Source organism: Rhea pennata, chromosome 5 (assembly GCF_028389875.1).
Source record: "Rhea pennata isolate bPtePen1 chromosome 5, bPtePen1.pri, whole genome shotgun sequence".
Lineage (NCBI taxonomy): Eukaryota > Metazoa > Chordata > Aves > Rheiformes > Rheidae > Rhea > Rhea pennata.
Genome location: NC_084667.1, coordinates 43141129 through 43160070, shown reverse-complemented (window position 1 = coordinate 43160070; position 18942 = coordinate 43141129). Strand labels below are relative to the sequence as shown.

General features: G+C 48.3%; 2 protein-coding genes across 2 annotated transcripts; one reads left to right on the top strand and one right to left on the bottom strand.

Annotated features, from left to right (window-relative positions):
- Positions 1-374: 374 nt before the first annotated feature.
- LOC134141079 (bestrophin-1-like) lies at positions 375-9646 on the top strand. Its single transcript, XM_062576999.1, has 9 exons — positions 375-526; positions 1535-1629; positions 2051-2284; positions 3346-3500; positions 4605-4682; positions 6373-6525; positions 7062-7142; positions 7892-8043; positions 8449-9646. The coding sequence occupies exons 1-9, from the start codon at positions 375-377 to the stop codon at positions 9644-9646; spliced, it is 2298 nt and encodes a 765-aa protein (XP_062432983.1).
- Positions 9647-11195: 1549 nt separating this feature from the next.
- FTH1 (ferritin heavy chain 1) lies at positions 11196-16004 on the bottom strand. The gene is made up of 4 exons (XM_062576712.1): positions 15785-16004; positions 13680-13826; positions 12565-12690; positions 11196-11533 (listed from the first exon to the last, which is right to left on the bottom strand). Exons 1-4 carry the CDS (start codon positions 15893-15895, stop codon positions 11369-11371), a joined length of 549 nt encoding a protein of 182 aa, XP_062432696.1. The 5' UTR covers positions 15896-16004; the 3' UTR covers positions 11196-11368.
- Between the last annotated feature and the right edge of the window lie 2938 nt (positions 16005-18942).

The following is an 18942-nucleotide window of genomic DNA, read 5'->3' as shown; positions in this document are numbered from 1 at the left end:
ATGTGGATCCTGTCCGCTCCAACCAACCAGCTCCACACTGACAATTAAACACTAAAAACTGGGGCTTCATCAACAAATATGTTCTCTGTCATTGTAACCAGCTCACACGCAGTTAATTCAAGGACAGGGAAAAGATGGAAAGCTCATCAAAATAATTGCCCACCATTTTTTTTCCTGTCTCTATCCTACTCAGTCTTACCTGTATTTTGATCTCACCTCATTGTTTCTGTCCCTTTTTATTACTGTCTTTTTGCTTCCTTCCTTTCCTCATGCTTGCTTGTTGGGATGCTGGGGTTGTCCTTGTCTCCTCCCTCTCTGCAGGCTTGCTGGCAGACCCAGCATCTCCCTTTTTTGTGTCTCCACCAGGATCTTCAATGACAGTAACATACACCAACCGTGTGGCCGATGCCCGCCTAGGCACCTTCTCACAGCTCCTGCTCCAATGGAAAGGAAGCATCTACAAACTCCTCTACTCAGAGTTCCTTATCTTCATCACTCTCTACTTCACCATCAGTCTTGTCTACAGGTGAGTATCCTTTCACTCCAGCACTAACATAGCCCTTCACTCTTATCCTGTCCTGGAGCACAACAACCAAGCAATGCAGGATTGGGACAGCAGTCCTGGTGAAGAGGAGCCGACCAGCTACTGGCCAGCCTGCATTCGCAAGTGCAGAGTTCCTCTCCTCCAGGGTAGACAGGAACTGCCCCTCTCATCTGCTGAGAAGTCAGGAAAAGAAAGGCCTTTCCTCACTGCTCCAATATGTTAGCTGCTCAGTGTATTAGCAGCTGACAGACTTCCATTTTCCAAGATGGGTAGAGACATAGCTTCTCGTCCCTGGATGGATTATCCTTGGATAATTATGCACATAAGAATGATGTGTGGATCAGTGGAGCCCAGGTCTAGGCTAGTACTGGAGTTGCCCCAAAATGCAGAGCTTTAGGAGGGAGTTTCCCTTGCTCACACAACAGGTGATGCCTTGGGTACATTTCTAAGAGCAGACATCAACTTTAGAGCCACAGATATGTAATGAGGCAGCGGTAATCAGTGGCTGATCTGTTTTTGGTGGGGAAAGCCAGGGAGCTCCCCTAGCCAGGTCAATGTGCACAGATGCGGCACGGGGGCAGGAAAAGCAGCTCCAAGAAGATGTCACAACAGCCAGTGCTGGCATGAGCAGGGCTTGGACTGCAGAATATTAAAGAGCTGCGGTGCACATTCAAGCTCTGTGGCAAACCCAATATCAGATAACACTCTCCTGAGTGAGAAACGCATAGTCAGTCCCTGATGTCAGACTATATCACTTACCACAACTCTCTGTCAGTGACCACTTCTGGCTCCTGTGGATGGGGCAGCAGAGTGTTGCAGGTGTGCTTTCCCAGGGGGAATGTGTGCTGATGTCCCCTGCTCATAGGGGCTGCTCACCCAGAAAACTCCCAGGCTCACAGTGTGTCAGTGTTGTCGCTGCCCAGGCCTGGCTTCCCTTGCCAGACTCCTATCCTCTTCTTTGAGGCTGATGCTGCTGTTTCTCCTTTTCAGGCTGATCCTGAGTGAGAGCCAAAGGCTGATGTTTGAGAAGTTGGCACTCTACTGCAACAACTATGCTGAGCTGATACCTGTGTCCTTTGTACTGGGTAACAAACTCTGTTTCTGAATATGTGGGGAGGGGAAAGGGACAGTATTTCTTCTCTCTGGTTGGATATAGCTCTGCAGGCATGCGGAATTCATTGAGCAGATCCCTCACTCTGCTTTTGCAACCCACCCCATGGAGAGTATATCAGTTCCTGTCCCAGCTGTGAGGGATGCCCCCAGCACACAGCTTGCGCTGTCCAGATGTACAAACATGTTCTGGGCTCTGCCAGGAGGGAAGGGACCAAATAGCACAAAATAAGCTGGGGAAGTCAGGCTTGCCCACTCTAACTTTGCATGAAGATCTGAATTGCCCTCTAGGCATGCCTGTACCTGTCCCTGTAGAAGCAGTACCAGCCTTTCTTCACATAAGAACACACATCTCCCACTCCTTTAGGATGGCTAATTTACTCAGCTCATCTCTAGGTTTCTACGTGGCTCTGGTGGTGTCCCGCTGGTGGGCACAGTATGAGAGCATCCCATGGCCTGACCGTATCATGAACCTGGTCTCCTGCAATGTGGACGGGGAGGACGAGTATGGGCGGCTCTTGCGTCGCACCCTCATGCGCTACAGCAACCTCTGCAGTGTGCTGATCTTGCGCTCAGTCAGCACTGCTGTCTACAAGCGTTTTCCCAGCATGGAGCACGTTGTGAGGGCAGGTCAGTACTTTTACTGTCTTCTGCACATCTCTGGCGCCAGGCAGACGGTACTCTGCTCCTCTGCTTGGGGCAAAGAGCCCTGGAAGAGGCCCTGTAACCTCCAGACTAGAGTAAAGACAGCACTGCAACGTGCTCAGCTAATGTCTGCTGCAGGTGCTAAGCATCTGCCTTTGCCCCAATCTGCTCTGCCCAAATAAACAACCATTCATGTTTCCCTATTGCACAGCACATGTATTCCTGCTGATGGCTGAAAGGCAGTCTGGACGATGAAGGGTCTTTTGCCCAAATTTTTTACATAGGGAGGCTATCGAGGTCTGGTTTGTGAATGCAGAGATGCTGCAGATCACAGAGCAGCCCTGGCTGATCAGATCAGTGTAACCATGGTGCAGCAATTTCACTGGCAGCTGCTCATCCTGCACCAAGCAAGTATACAGGAAAAGCAGAGCTATCTGGAATAAATGACCCCGTGCACGGGTCTACGGCACAAGTGGACCTCTGCTAAGTAGGATGTTTGCCCTCCCTCAGGGCAACAACTGTCCACTGGGAAAATGGGAATTGAGAGCCTCTGGCCTGAACAGTAGCCCCGTAGGGCTCCCTGAAACCTCTCCCAAGACATTTCTCAAGCACCTCCCAGTCTGCCCAAATGCAGATGTCTGTATTTGCCTAATCACCTGGGCTGCCTTTGCAATCCAGGGAGAGAAACAGGCACTTCTAGAACACAAGTTATCCTATTTTCCACAAATGACTGAAGTAAAGAAGGTGACTGATCCCCACAGCCAGTGGGACGATGTGGAACATGATGGTGCAAAGAAAGATATGCTGCAGACATCTAAAATGAAAAGAGATGAATTCTGCCCCTCACACCTCTCTAACTCAATGTTCTAACAGGAAGACTTGTCCTCCTTTAGGTGTCTCCCAAAGACTGAATGCCTGTGTCTTTCCTCTGATTATAAGGAGAGCTAAGGTGGCCGTCTGAAATTTAGATGTTTTCATTTCAGATCAAGTTAATTCCCTTCTGCCCCCTGTGGCCATCTCTTTCCTGTCTCCTCTTTTCCACTTAGGCCTCATGACAGCAGAAGAACACAAGAAGTTTGAGAGCTTGAATTCCCCCCACAACAAGTTTTGGATCCCATGTGTGTGGTTTTCCAATCTGGCCGTGAAGGCACGGAATGAGGGGAGGATTCGGGACAGTGTGCTGCTCCAGGGCATCCTGAATGTGAGTGATAGAGGCAGCAAGCAACTGTCTAAGATTCTTGTCCTCTTCCCTTGGTGGAACTACAGGTATTTCCAGAAGTCTGGCAAGAAATAGGGATGATGAGATGGGACTTCCAGACAGTGAGCTAAGCCTGGCCCTGAGGCCAGGCTTACATTACATTAACTTTAATGGGAAATGTTCCCTACCACCCACTAGCCTCCCCAGGTAAGGGCAGAGCAGAGCTTTCGGTGACCTGCTGGCATAAGGCAGCAAGGTCACATGCAATAGAGATGAGGGAAATGTGACATCTTTCTTGAATGTGAGAGGAACGATGGGACTCAAATCTAGATGTAGTAATGGCAGGCACCCACATAGCAGGCCAAGCATCAGCTCTCCTTCATACAGTCAGCTTTCACAGACTCCAGAGCAGCCATCTGCAGCAGCCAACGGAGTTCTCTAGGACACAGCTCAGAAGCTGCAAGGAAGCACAGCACATGCCTGGAAAGAGACAGGGACGATTCAAAGGCATGATAGCAGCCAAGGTCCCTGCAGAGGACTTCATGGTAGAAAAAAATGGATTGTCCTAGGAAGCAGGCCATGCTCGGTGGGCAAGACTGTCAATGATCCCTGCTCAGCTACAGAAGAGAAAGATTTTAGAGCAGTTCATCCCTTGGCATTCATGTGCAAAGAGAATCACATTGTTTCTGTCACCTGGAGTGAGATTCATCTGCTCAGAGGTAGGTGTCTCCCTCTGGGCTATTTATCTAGGCACAGTGGGTAGTCAGGAGACAGAGACGGGCACTTCTGAGGCACTTCTTGCCTAATCTGTTAAGCTGCTCATTTTGTGAGGAGATAAGTTCTGCTATAAGTGAGGAAGGGAGCCTGGGCTCAGATGGAGACATCCAGGCAGCAAGGAGTTCCTCCAGGGCAAGCTGGAGCCCCTACTGTTGATCTGATGGGGAAAGGCTGGGAACAGCAGCCATGGCTGAGTGCCCCCTTTCAGAGGAGGTGTGAAAAGGAGGGGGCAGGCCAGATCAGTGAAGGGGAAGCAGGCTGGAGAGTGAGTGTCTGCAGTGAGGAGACGGGAGGTTTATGCCAACACTCCATTCCTCTTCCCCACTACAGGAGCTCAACACTTTGCGCAGCCAGTGCGGGCGGCTCTATGGGTATGACTGGATCAGCATCCCCCTGGTCTATACCCAGGTAAGAATGGGATCCCCCGCACCTGCTGATCCACTGCCTGTCTGCACACACTGCCCATGCTGCTAGGGAGCCCCCACTGACACACATACTCCACACATGGATCATGCTGATGCTACATATACTTGGACCCTTCATCTATACCTACCTTTGCCAGCTCCCCCATGTATGTAACCCACTCTTCCATGCACCTGGAGGTGCATGGAGGAGAGCTGTGTGCCTGTACTTAGCTGTTATATACCTCCCTGGATGCAACCGCAGACATTCTGGCACCAAACTGGTCCTTTACCTCATACAACCCTGCTGCTCAGATAACACTAATGCACTCCACTGTGAAATGAGAACTTCTCGTGTTCATGCATTACTGAAGGTTAATGGAGAATATATTCCTGCACAGACCACAGTGCATGCTAGGGAAAAAAAGCAATAGCATGATGTGTTGCACTTCCATCCCACATTTGCCTTTGGGGTGAGGTTGGCACACTGCCTCTCTGCACCTGGCACAGCATTGCAGCCCCCTGCCAACAGGCTCAGCCAATGCCCCACTGTCAGCACTCACATGTGAGTACAGGCCCCTGAGAAAAAGAGCACAACTCTGCCAAAGCCCTATCCAGGGAGCACTAAGGGGAGTCTCAGCTACAGAGGTGGTCAGGAAGGAACTGAGGAGCAGACAGGGGAGGTACAACTGGAGTCCAGGTCCACAAAGCAAAGCCAGGACAAGCTGCAGAGAACACTGAGCCCAGAATGGCAGCTCCTCTTGCAGCCTCATCCTGGATGCCTGTAGAGGTTAGTAAGGCACTTTGCTAGAGAGCCTAGCCAGGGTACTCACTGCATTTGAGAATGCAGAGAACATTTTTCTATAGATGCCCATCCATATCGCAAAGTCTGTTACTGCAATTGAGCTCTCTGTAATCCTGCCCATCGTAAAATATCCATGCACTGTTCACTGTGGGGAGCTGCACAGCTAGCTTGCAAGTCTTGTGATGATATGTTTTTGTTTTGAAACATCCTGCTTGGGGCATCAAGAGACCATGCGAGAGTCCTCACTACTGTTAATTTAAAAGGGGGAAGTTTCCAGTCCCATGATCACAGAGAAAAGCATGAAGCACACTGTGGCTTGAAATCTGGACAAGCAAGTAGGCAAATATAAAACAGCTCAGCATGAGGAACAGGAAGGAAGGAGCCTGTTCAGAGCTGCCAGCACTGCTAAAGTCTCCCCTCGCTGACTTGAACACAGTATGTGACAGCACAGGCTGAGCCACAGAGGTGTCAGGGCTGCTTTTGGGAGAGTCAGGGGCAAGAATGAGAAGAGCTTACAGCACCCCTTAGCTCAGCAGTTCACCAGCCACATGACAGTTGTTCAAGCTGTGTCTGTCCAGGATATCAGGTGCTGCCTTCTGCTACCATCTTTTTGTGATGCCTACACAGAGGTAATTCCAGGAACACTGTGGAATGAAATACAACGTAATACAACGTTACACTTAAAACTTTCTTCAGTGGAAATGCATCTTCCTGAAAAGAGCAGAGGACAAGCTTGTCACAATTCAGTACAAGATTTTCAAAAGGCCGCAGAGTCAGCAACTCTGCAGCTTGCTGCAGTACGGAGAAGTGTGGGGTGGAACAGAGGAGAGGTGCTGGGTGAGCAAGCTGGGATCTCAAGCTCCTCTGGTGTGTTCTCTGGCCTCTTTCTCAGGTGGTGACCGTGGCTGTTTACAGCTTCTTCCTGGCATGTCTGATCGGGCGGCAGTTCCTGGACCCAGAAAAGGCCTACCCTGGCCATGAACTAGATCTCTTTGTGCCTGTGTTTACATTTTTGCAGTTCTTCTTCTATGCTGGCTGGCTAAAGGTAAGTCAAAGAAAACATGCCTGGAGCTGGAATCAGACCCAGACAAGGGTTTTTCCCAGTTTCGGCACACCAGCATCTCCAGCTGTGTTTTTCTGGCCTACAAGCAACATGCCAGGTGCTGGCACTCAGAGCACCAAAAAGGGGCTGAGGGTGTTGTCAAGACTGACACAGTTTCTGAGTGCCTCATCCTGGAGAATAGATCCGTCTTTCCTGTATTTTGGGCCTCGCTAGTTCAGGGGAGAAGAGAAGCAGTGGGGCACGCTTTGCCTGCAGAGTATTATGTGTGATTTTCAGTGGCAGAAAGGCTGTGAGCCACAGGCTGTTTGTTACCTGTCCCACTGCAAATGTGCGCACCAGCACCAAGGACTCCCAGATATTGGCAAGCCCCCATTTTTAATCTGCCCCTTTTTGAGAGGATCACTAGTGCTCCAAATTCATCCCCCTTGAGTGTAGTTTCAGACTCTGCCCACCAAGCCTTTGCCCCACAAGGAAGCGGGCAGGCATCCCCATGACCCTTGTGTGCTCTCCACATGCAGGTGGCTGAGCAACTCATCAACCCCTTTGGGGAGGATGATGATGACTTTGAAACCAACTGGCTCATCGACAGGAACTTGCAGGTAAAGTGGAGGCGAGATCCCACAGATAATCCCAACCTGCAGAGGAACACAGAAGCAGCACTGCACCCAAGGGTTCAGCAAGCCCTGTCAGGAGTGCAGTCACAGTGCTGTCCTGCAGTACCTCTGCCATCCACCTCCCATGCCCACAGCAGGGCACAGAGGCAATCCCTGTTCTCCTAGCTCTTTGAGAAGGTGGCTGATTGTTAAGAAAGGCCCCAGGATCTCCACAGGGAGGTGGCTGAGGTGACCACGAGGAGAGCATATGGCTTCCCTACATGTATGATTATGAAGGCAGCCAACTCTCAGCAACCAGGGAGACATCCCAGGCTGCAGGAAGAATATGGGGTGAGATTTGTTAGGAAGACCCCACATTCACCAGGGAAGACAGGACTTTTGGCATATGCTTGTGCTCCTGAGCACCTGGCAGTTACACAGAGATTGACTCCAGCCCACCTAACCCTCCTATTCCATGCTATACCCACACTATGGATCCAAATTCAATTGTTTTCATATCCTCACTACCCCTCAGTGACCCATCATTCCTGCCTCTCCCTAACATTTCACCCTGTTCCTCAAAATGCTTCCTCTGCTTTCTTCCCTGTAGTAACTCTCCACCTATGGTCTTTCCTAATGCCACAGTCCTGGCCATAGAGCTCTTCCTTCCTAGTAAGCATTGCTTGCACATCTCCTTTAACATCTCCTTCCTTCCAGTTACTTGCCTACTGTGACATTCCTGTTGTCCTCTGCAGGTCTCCCTTATGGCAGTCGATGAGATGCATCAGGATTTGCCCATTCTGGAGAAGGACCTGTACTGGAATGAGCCTGACCCCCAGCCACCCTACACCGCAGCCACTGCTGAGTACAAGCGCCCATCATTCCTTGGCTCAACTTTTGACATCAGGTGAGTGAAAACAGAGTGTCAGAACAGGCCACATTTACACTTTGGATTAGGCATCATGTAGGATATTATACAATACAGTCTAAGAAAATAACATCTTTCTCCAAAGCTTATGAAATCTTGCTATAAGAGTTTTAGGCTCATCTCAAAGTGAAACCCAGCATCCTCCATGGAAAAAAAGGTTCCTCTGAGCACTTATCTCCCCTCCTCTACTGTGATACAAGCATCCCTGTTAATGAAGGGTATCTTATGCCATCCTTAATAACCATCTGCCTTAACACAGGAAGACAGAGGTTTACCACCCGCAGCAGCATTGCCTGTGCTGCCAGCCTCTGCTAATGCTGACCAAATCCACCAGAAATTGCCTTATATTGTTGCTGTGTAACAGCCTGTTTTGCCTTTCCCCAGCATGCAGAAAGAAGAGATGGAGTTCCAGCCCCTGGAGCAAATTAAAGAGAATGAGGAGGCAAACCACTCCACACCATTACTGGGACACCTGGGCCGTCTCCTGGGTGTCCAGTCACCCAGCTTCACCAGGTCCTCTTCCCGGATGAATCTGCTGCGCAGGCGAGGAGACCCCACATCCCCCTTCTCCCATTATACGTATCAAGACATGGTCAAGTCTGGAAGCCCTTGCAGCATCAACCAGCCAAGGGGAGACTCCAGCACACAAGAGCAATGGGATAGTGAGGATGGAAAACTGAGGGAGTTTGATGCCTTCATATCAACCCCATTCTATGAGAGACCTGGTTTCTACAGCGCTCCACAGACACCAATCAGCTCCATCCCCATGATCTTCCCTTCTAGACGTCAAGGCCGCAAGAAGCCCCCTGCACTCTCTAGCATTGCTGCATGCTCAACTTCTCTCCGAGATGTCATTACTAACTCACCTTCCAGGATGAGCGATACATACAAGAGCCAGAGCTCTATTGGCTCAGGTGTAAAGGAAACATTTGTTTGGCCAACAGCAGAACGAGGCAAAGCTCCTGACTCTCTAGTGGTAACAGTAGAGGAAGAAAAGAACAATTCTAACAATAAAAGCAGAGAAGTTGCCACCACAGGAAGTCCAGGAGCTCAATCCACTGCATCAGAGAGCCCTAAATTCCTCTTCCTAGCAGAGTCCCCCGACCATGAAAAGCGGGGTAGTTTCAAGAGTCTGAAGAGCTTAAAAGGCTGCCACCCACCCTGGCTAACTGTGGAGAATGCAGCAGCTGCCACCCCCAATTCTGATCATTCAAGTGCTTTTCACACCCCCAGTAAAACACCTGGAGGCAGCGCCTCCCTCTGCTTTTCATTCACTCCTGTGACTTCTCCAGTGCTAGAGAGGTCCAGCGTGGGGAACACAGGCCCTGATGCCCCTGGCCTAAGTTCAGAAGATGCAGCCAATGCTCCAGACCAGCATCCTGCAGAGCTTTCTGGGATTGAAAGAGATACTGGAAAGGGAAGCACTAACATTCACCCTACAAAAGAGACAAGAAGAACAGAAAACCCTTCCCCCAATGACTCTGGCATCTCTCTAGCTGAGGGTGACTATGTGGGGCTGATGGAGGTGATCTTGGAAACTAGTGAAAGCACATGTGAAGAGCAGATAGATCAATACAGCTAGGAGACCAAGAGGTACGCCCTACTCTGTTAAGGTACCTGCCATATTAGCAGTATTGCAGTATCTTTACACTCAGCCACACTGGCACTCATCCTCCTAACAGAAGGGCAGGGCAGCCACACCACATGCTGCTGGAACATTCAGTTAAGAGTCCAGCCACAGCTGAATCCAGCACCAGTGACTCACAGCTACTGGCCTAAGGTACAAAAACAGGCCAAACAGAACTTCCATGTTGCAGCATTATACAATAATCTCTATTTATAGTAAAAGAACAAAAAACTTGATGACAAATTTTGGAGTTTTGCTAGGTATTGCAAATACCTAATAGCAGAGCTCTAGCTTGAGGTGCCAGCCTCAAGAACATGGAGCACAAGTACAGACCAAAGTAGAAAAACATTGTAATTACTAAAGATACCTGCTCATCCTCATTGCAGGAAGAGCTGAGCTCAAGCCTTACATGAACAGCTGTCACAAGACTCAGTGCAGGAAGCCTGGGCAGGACTTGGACTACTGACAGAAGATATTCCAGGGAAAGAAAGGGACTGAAATGAGAAAGTTGCATTACTCAAGACAGACTTGTACTGCTTTAGCATATCAGTCTATTTGATTTCCCTTGTATTGGGGGGAAAAACAGGACAGAATAAGGCAGGGTAAGTATCTGTTCAAACAAGTGGCTGCAGTTATGGCATTTACCCAGCCTGTTGTCTCCTTTCTGAGTTCCACATTACATTTGCCACTGATTTGAAAGCATTCATGGAAGTGGTCTGGATGGTAGCAGACAATTTAAAAGCTTTGAGTTTTGACTAATCTTCCCTAAGAAAATAAAAGCAAGGCTGAAGTCAAGGCCCAGCTGTTTCATTTCCTCATTTTAGTTTCTACACATCAGCAAAAATTCAAAAAACAAGTCACAAATTTATCCTACTTTAAGGACAATAAAGTCTTCAAGGACAGCTGTAGATATCACACAGAACAGTGACATGAATTGTTCCAGGCCATTTCCTCTCAGATCCTTTTTAGAGCCTCACATTCACTATAGGTATCTTCTGTCTTCTATGTATAGCTTTTCAGCCTAGGCAGGAGTCCCTACCACACCCAGGCTGACTCCTGATATAATGCCTTAGATTCAGTTCCTGCAGTACTGTTGTTTCAATCTAGACTGATTACAGTACACTGCTCTTAGGTCTTGGTTCAGAGTGCACTTGTACATGTGGAGAAAAATGTGATGACATTTTAGACATGCATGGTACCTGGTGAGGCACCCTCCTTCAGTTACTTCATCTAAATCCATGGGGACAAGCCACCATACAGTTCCTTGCACATTCATTATAGCAGCAGCTTTTGTGGCAAAGTCATTTTGAATGCAACTTCAATCAGTTCCTGTAGTAGATCCCACTGGATGGAAAAAGTAAGTGCTAAGCAAAGTAAAATCTGATCCCTCTAAAATATATCCCTTCATCCAAGCCCAACCTAAGATAACATTCCCACAGGAAACTATGGAACATAATTTATATATGGGGGCCTCTCACTCTGGAGAGAAACAGAAAAAGCCGTCTTGAACCAAGTCACTTTATTGGATGGAAAGCAGTACACAAAACACAAGAGAAACAGGATGATATTTGGTACAGCATGAGAACTGTTTATCTAGATAGCTGAAGATGCATACACTGCTGGGCAGCAAGGTAGAAGTCCCACCCTGAAACTAACAGGGTGGCTCTTGGCAAGACTTCAGCTCTCATTGTCACTGTCCCCTAGGGTATGCTTGTCAAACAGGTACTCTGCCATGCCATATTTTGGCGCACCCATCTTCCGCAGGTTGGTCACATGGTCACCCAGCTCTTTGATGGCTTTCACTTGCTCATCCAGGTAGTGAGTCTCAATGAAGTCACACAACTGAAATGCAGACAAGAGAGTTTACCTTTATGCCAGAATACTATTTAACCTGCTGATGCAGTAACAGAATTCCTACTGATCTTCCCTAGGGCTAATAGAAGATACAGAATTACAGCTTCTAAAGGCTTCTTTTTCTCAGGTACCTTTAGTTCCGCTTCAGCGGTACCAGAAGCGGACCAGATATATGCGAGCTTATCCAGGGCCCTACAGTACAATCCACAACAAGCAGCTCAGGAAGCACCCCTCCCCTTTCCTCATCAAGATAGATAATAGGAATATTTTGAGCTTACTTGGAAACTTCCATACATACAGTTCATACATTTCAGTATTTACAGCAGTAGAATGGTCCAGCTAAGTTTCTTTTTAAAAAAAAAAGAAAGCACCTCTACCTCCCTCAATCTTACATATAGTACTTGTGAAAATACTGGGTAACACACTAGTATCATTCCAGTAGCTCTAATATCAGGAAGGTTATTAGCAAGGCTGGGTTGAGTTTTTTCAAGGTTAACTTCCAGCTGTGAAGAAACTTATGTTATGAAGAAACATGAAGTTCCAAAGCGTTCATGCTAGATATTCAGAGAAAGTGACCACAAAACCTCATCCTAAGAGGAAAATGCCTAACAGGCATCCATTGGTTTAAAAATCAAAACTTATCCCCTCAAAAGCAAGTCTTTTCTGTAGAGCTAATGTTTTCCCCCTTCTCTCCAAAAGGCTGTTCACATCAGTGCCTCCTGTTCCTAAAAACAGGAGAGAGATTTTAACACATGCACCCACTGTTCTGAAAGGAAGGCCTTAGCCACCCTAAGGTGCTGCAATTGGTCCTCTCCCAGAAAGCAGTGACAACAGTCCTCAAAGGGCCACAGTATAGCCTAACATCCAGGCCCTTCCCTTTACAAGGGCCCTATGACTAGTTCATACCTCTGCTCACCTTTAGAAAGAGCAAGGACAGTTCACCCCAAAACACACAGGATCAGACCTATGCAAACCCCACTCATTGCACAGCTACATTCTCAGCTTCACCATCCACTTACATGTGGGTCATTCTTTTCAGTTGCCAACTTGTGCAGTTCTAGCAGCGACTGGTTCACATTTTTCTCCAGGTGCAGAGCGCACTCCATTGCGGTCAGCCCATTCTCCCAGTCATCACGATCTGGCTTCTAAAAGGGGAAGCACATGACCATAGCTTCTGTAAGCACCCATGCAGCAGTATTGCACAAAGTTTTCTAGATCAGATTCAACTATTTAGAGAAACAGCTTGTAGTATTCTGAGGTTCTTCACTATCTTCTACTCATTCTTTGACCAAGAACAGTTTTGGGCATTATGATATCTTATGCAAGCTTGGCACTCCCATGTAGTACACACCCTGCAGAAAGCAGGTCCCAAATCTATCCACATTCCCTTAAGATCCTGACATCTGGTTTTGTAAACTGCTGTAAGTGAGAGCTACTTTCTTCCTCCCCCATCACAAGTTAGCAGCCTAAACAATCTACATAGGTAAACCATATATAGAATCTCAGAGATGAAGCAAGTTGTAAAGACCAGACTTACCTATTCTGGTGTATAAAATACTCAGTTTAGCAAGAGGATTCTGCTGAAGATCTGTCACTCACTTTGCTGTTTCTACCCATGAAGAGTTAAGTCTTGCATAACAATAACCATAACCATGTAACATTGTTTTCTGCTGTTCTAAGCCTAAAGTGACTTCAAGGAAAGTACCATGAAATCTTGCAGTAAGTCATAGCAACATTCTGAAAACTTAATATTACTTCATGCTCCCATGGCAAGCAAGTCAGGAGTGTTATCTCTACAGAACAGTTTAATGAACCAAGAAGGCCCTATCTTGAGAAGTCACTGGCAAGAAGAACAAAAAGCATGTTCTAGGCACCCTCCCCCTTCCTCCCTCTCTGAGGAAACTGCTGCAGGGCTAGGTGTATGTACCTCTTCTTACAAGAAGAATCTTTTTTTGTTCTAGTATTTCTGAATTACAGGCAGCATGAGAACCAGATGCAGGTCCCAGCAATTCAGTATACTTATTTACTGTTTTTACCAGCAAAGTGATCCTCTAGAAACCCCTCCCCTTTCAGCCTGAAGACAGACTACAAGTCTAGTTCAGTGCTATACACTCCTGAACCATAGCTTTCTCACCTTGATGTCCTGCAAGAAGATACGCCCACCTCTCTGATTTTGCAGCTTCATCAGTTTCTCAGCATGCTCACGTTCCTCATGGGACTGGTGCAAGAAGTACTTTGCAAAGTTTTTTAGAGCCACATCATCACGGTCGAAATAGTAGGACTGAAAACAAGAATTCACATGCTTAGGAAAAAAAAATGTCTCATTCCAGCAGTTACGGAAGTCCAGGTCAGTAGTATGACTTTAAACATGCCTCCTACTAGCCCTTTTTAAGATGGCTGAATCCAGACTAAAGGTAGCAACAGTGCAATCAAAGTAAGGGAATGCAACAAAACTTTCAGTAAGCAACAAACAATTTAAGTGTATTCAGGAGACCAAAGATGCCTGTTCCTCTGAGCACCACTGAAATGCCTCACCACAGTAAATTAAGTGTAGCGCTACCAAATTCTTCTACCAGAAGTTTCTCCTGCTCCCCTTGTTTGCATTTAACAGTGACCACGAGTCAAAGTTAGGCTTCTTAACACAAGTTAATAAAGGTGGCGAAGAGCTTCAAGATACTTCTGGGATAGTATCCCATGCTTCACTAGGCTTGAGGCAGACTGGGAAATTCCTTTTTACTTTTGAAGAAAACGAGTGACACTTTGTAGAGACAGTAGTTGAACATATTTTGTCCAAGTTAAACAGCAAATATAAGAGTCTTATTTAAAGTCAAAAAGCATCTGTACCAGCAGTTGGAAGCTAATCCACAGCTTGTTTGTTTTTTGGTCAAAGACATTGGGCAGGATTCAATGAAAAGCTTTGTATCAGCTGCCAGTTATTTACAAGACTAACTGCCATAGAATTCACTGTCATTAGACCAGCAGTGTAGGAGCTTCAAGGAAAGATATTGGTGCTTGTGTACCACTATCATTCACCAACGCAGCTGCATTCAGATTACAGCTCATGGTGTGACCTTCATAGTAACACAGAAGCAAGCAGGTAAGTTATACACTTAAATGCCATAACACACTACAGTGTCAAGTTACCTGCTCACCTAAAGCACAGATTGCTGTGCAGATATCAGAGCCACTGTTTGGACCCAAAATTATTCATCTCAGCTGTAGCTAAAATTGTACTCTCATGTTAAGTGAGACAAACACAGCTCTAAGGAAACCATGACTTCCAACTAATTCATTTTGGAACTACGAATGAAAAACCCTGCCTCAGAAACAAAAGCGCCTGTGGGAGAGGTGCCAATCTCTTCATTACACAGCCCTCGCTATCCAGCCCAGCCCCAAGGGCAGAGCCGCTTGGCAGCTGCTGACCTGTGCTGATAACAAGTCCGCCAAGGGCGACGAAGAAAGAGCTGTTAACGTGTAACCGAGGTTCGCCGTGGAGATAAACACTTCAACAAGCACATTAAAAAAAACTCCCACTCGCAGGCAGCCGGCCCCCAAGAGGGCTGAGGCACGCCCCGGGGAGGCGCCGCCCGGCGCACCCCGCCCCCCTCCCCCCATGCAAGAAAGCCCGACCCCGCCGAGGGGAAGAAGGCAAGAAGGGAAGAAGCCGGCAAGGGAGCGCCAGCCCCACAGCCCTAGCTAGGCCTTTACCCCTCGCAAGCTCCCCCCCAACACACACAGAGGAAGGTGCGACATTAGCACGCACCCGCCCAACGGCGGCCCCACCTCCTCCGGACCGAGGCGCGCGGAAGGGCCCAACGCCTTCCCCGCGGCGGGCAGCGCACGGCCCAACGTCTCCCGCAGGGCGGGCCCCCGACACAAGGGCTCGCGACTTCCCCCTCCCCCAGGAGGGCCCCGCAAGCGGCAGATCCGACTCCTTCCGAGGGGAGGCCGCACGGTAGGAGCCCAACGCTGCCCATCTTCCCCGCCCCCGCATACCATCCTCGAGGCAGGCATCACACACGACAGGCACGAACGCCGCCTCGCCTTGCCCACAGGCGGGCCTCAAGTCCCCTCTTTCCCCATAGCCAGCTCCTCGGCCGGATGGAGCCACAGCCCCCCCACCCCCATCGATAGGGTCTGAAGTCCCCCCTTCACCTCAGGCAGGCCCAATGCTCCTCACAGGCAGGCTCCACCTCCCTTCTCCCACAGGGGCGCCCTCCCCCCGCCCTAGGGGCTCACCATGCTGAGGTACACGTAGGAGGCGTAGAGCTCCAGGTTGATCTGGCGGTTGATGGCCGCTTCGCAGTCCTGATGGTAGTTCTGGCGCACCTGGGAAGGGGGCGTCGCCATGGCGCTGCTGTGCGGGAGGCGGGCGCGAGCGCGGCCGGTTCCGTCCAAGCACTGTTGAAGCAGGAACCCGCTCTGCTCTGCCTCGCCGACGCGTCTGAACTGGGGCCGCGCTGCGCGCCGCCTTTTATAGTTCCCCGCGGCGTCATCGCACAGCGCGGCCCGCCCCCCGCGCCTGGCCCCGCCCCCTCCCCGCAACAACACACGCGCCCCAGGGCGCGGGGGTGGGGCCAGGCGGTACCGCCTTCCGCGCGCCGCAGTTCTGCTGTCCCAGCGTGACTCAGCACCTCCTCTCCCCGCCCGCCCCCTCGCCCCGACCTGGCGCCGCGGTGGGCGGGGCCTGCGGAGCGCCGCCACCGCCTCGCGGCGCGGGCAGCGGCCGGCAGCGGCCGGCAGTGGCCGTGGGGCGCCGGCGGGCCCCGGGGGCAGGCGCCGGCCTCGGGGGAGCTCCGGCCCTCGCCAGCGGAAGCAGGGCCCGCGGGACAGCCGTAGAACCGCGGGCCGCCCGCGCTGCGCAGCCGCTTCTGGGGCTGCCTTCAGGGCGGGCTCCAGCCGCAGGCCGAGGGCGGCTGCCTCAGGCCTCGGCCCTGTCATCCCAGTCGCCCCAGCACAAAATCCGTGAAAACCCCAAAATCCAGCTTTAGCTGTCGCGGTCCCAGTGTTTTTTTCACTAAACCGCGAGATCACACAGACCGTCCCACGCCATAATGTTTCTGCGTTGTCCCCTCCCTGCTGTAGAATCACTCCAAAAACAGAGGCCAAAGGCTCTCAAAAGGAAAAGGCTGAAGATAAATTTCAGTGTGTGCATAATTAACATGCAAGCACAGAGGGGAACAAAATGCCTTGGAAGGAAGGAAGCCACCTTACAGTGAATTCTCCACCACTGCAGCTTATTCTGAAGGTGATAATTTGTACTGGAAATCATCATAGAAGCAGCCTCTGGCCAATAGAACATAATGCCAAATAATAAAGAGGTAATTGAGAAACCAAAGGTCAAAAGGAACAAACTGAGCCTTCTGATAATAGGGTCCTTATTTTAGCTCTTTTCAGTATTACCATGATCATTCAGTTTGTGCAGTCACTTATTTTCAATAAACACTGAGTTCTTTTACTTTCTGGTTTCTGAGGGTTTTTTTTTTCAGAATTTCCTAGATTCAAGCATGCTCTTCATTATAAGTGCAACCTCGAGGGCTAGAAATGTCCTATTTAAAGGGAAATTGGGATAACATTAGGCTCCTAAAACTTCAGCATTTACTAAAGACAATAGCCAATTTTGAAATTGAGCAGAAATATCCCAAATACTGGCAACCCTACTGACCAGACTGTCAATAATTAAATGCCATTTTTTCTTCTAACCTGTTCGTTCTATAAAGATTTATTCAGTCTTTGAACAGCTCTTCCTGGCAATGCATGATTTCTCTCAGGTGACTGCATAGGGGTGCATTTGTGTGTAAAGGGCTGTGCAGGACCTGTGTCAACCCAAAGGCAGTTTTGGCAGCGTTCTCAATGTCCTAAGGAAACAGGCAGCCTATGTCTCCCTCTGTTTTACTATTTTCCATTGCTTCTGTCAGTTAATCGTCAAAAGTAATTAGATATGTAACTTAAGGTGGATTCTACCTATTGCTTTGGCAGACTGCCAGGTACTTCTCACTTGAAATCTTATGTTCCCCTCCCAAACAGAGGCTTATGTAAAAAAAAAAAAAAAAAAAAAGAGAGAGAGAAAAAAGTTAACTGCTCAGCAAATCTGCATTAGTGTTTTCATGCTGTAGTATTTTTAAAAGTTTGCAGTTACTTCCAGCACACTGCATTTGGCTGAAGAGGACTGGAGGAATGCTGAAAGTCTGCTGTTGTGCTCTTGAAGCACAGACTCATCTCTAACTGCTGACACTCAGGCTGGCCTCTGTACTGGCAGTTCATTGAAAAGTATGTTTCAATATTCCAGCAAAATTAATACTGCAGCTGTAAAGCACTACACTATTTCTTTTAAATTATGTTTGTGTTTGTGCTTGCTTCCCACCAACCTTTTTTGTCGGAGATTGACAAAAGGCATACATGAACTCTCAGAAGAAAGTTGCCTAGCAGTTTATAAATTGCAAGATACTGCTGTTTGTTTTTTTCAATCTCATCATGGTCAAGCTGGCATAATTCCTCACTACGGTGCTTCATGAAAGGCAGTGCTACAGCACAGTTTATAAGCAACTGAGTAAGCAGTCCATTAATAAAAGGAATGTTTCCTCTGTAATTTTGGACAGTTCATGCCAGGCATGGCTAAATGTCAGGGAGATGAGGAATGTCCTACATTCTACTTTCTAGATCAATTGCTTTGCACAAACACACATGCTACCTTCAAGCAAACAAAGCAAACCTGGCCAGAACAGGACTCATTGGGCTGTACAGCCATGCATCGTAGTATCTTGGTGACTAACATGAAGAGCGTGTGGTCTTACAAGGTTTTAGACTTAGCTTCGACATGGACCTTTTCTGATGATTGTTCATTCATTCACTTTCCTGAAACTACTGTCATATTATGTTTTAACTTTGACTTTCTTCCAATATTGTTCTACTATGGCTTGGGGTTAAGCCCTCTTTTATCTTGTGCCTTTCTACCTGAAGAATGCATTTATGAGCATTCCTGGGAAAAAGCCTGCTAGAAGCTGATGCTTCATAATGAAGCTGCACTTCACATCAAATAATATTCACATTCTACAGCTGCAGGATCATTCTCTGCATCTAACAATGTTTTGTACCCTAATCTGTATCTTACTACTTTCAGTAGAGCTAATAGTTGAATTATAACTCCTGAGCATTATTCATTAAATTATTCAGAATTAGCGAAGGCTTTTCCTGTTCAATCCAATAGATTAAAGATCTCAGTGTATACAGGAAAAAGAGCCTAGTAGTCCAAATTAGTTCTTTCAGTACACTTTCCCCCACAACAATCACAGCTGCATAGGGCCTGATCTGTCCTCTCAGCAGTATGCACCTGCAGTCATACTTCAAATTCATGTCCACTCTCAGCTGCTTCTAGAGACTGGCGCTGCTGCTCAGTT

Excerpts from the sequence above, each read along its gene's own strand:
- FTH1 (XM_062576712.1), bottom strand. The coding sequence starts at position 15,895 with ATGGCGACGCCCCCTTCCCAGGTGCGCCAGAACTACCATCAGGACTGC. Across the intron at positions 13,827-15,784 it reads CCTACGTGTACCTCAGCATG|TCCTACTATTTCGACCGTGA; the intron begins GTGAGCCCCTAG and ends TCTTGTTTTCAG. Across the intron at positions 11,534-12,564 it reads CTGAAAAGAATGACCCACAT|TTGTGTGACTTCATTGAGAC; the intron begins GTAAGTGGATGG and ends TCTGCATTTCAG.
- LOC134141079 (XM_062576999.1), top strand. The coding sequence starts at position 375 with ATGACAGTAACATACACCAACCGTGTGGCCGATGCCCGCCTAGGCACC. Across the intron at positions 2,285-3,345 it reads GGAGCACGTTGTGAGGGCAG|GCCTCATGACAGCAGAAGAA; the intron begins GTCAGTACTTTT and ends TTTTCCACTTAG. Across the intron at positions 8,044-8,448 it reads GGCTCAACTTTTGACATCAG|CATGCAGAAAGAAGAGATGG; the intron begins GTGAGTGAAAAC and ends GCCTTTCCCCAG.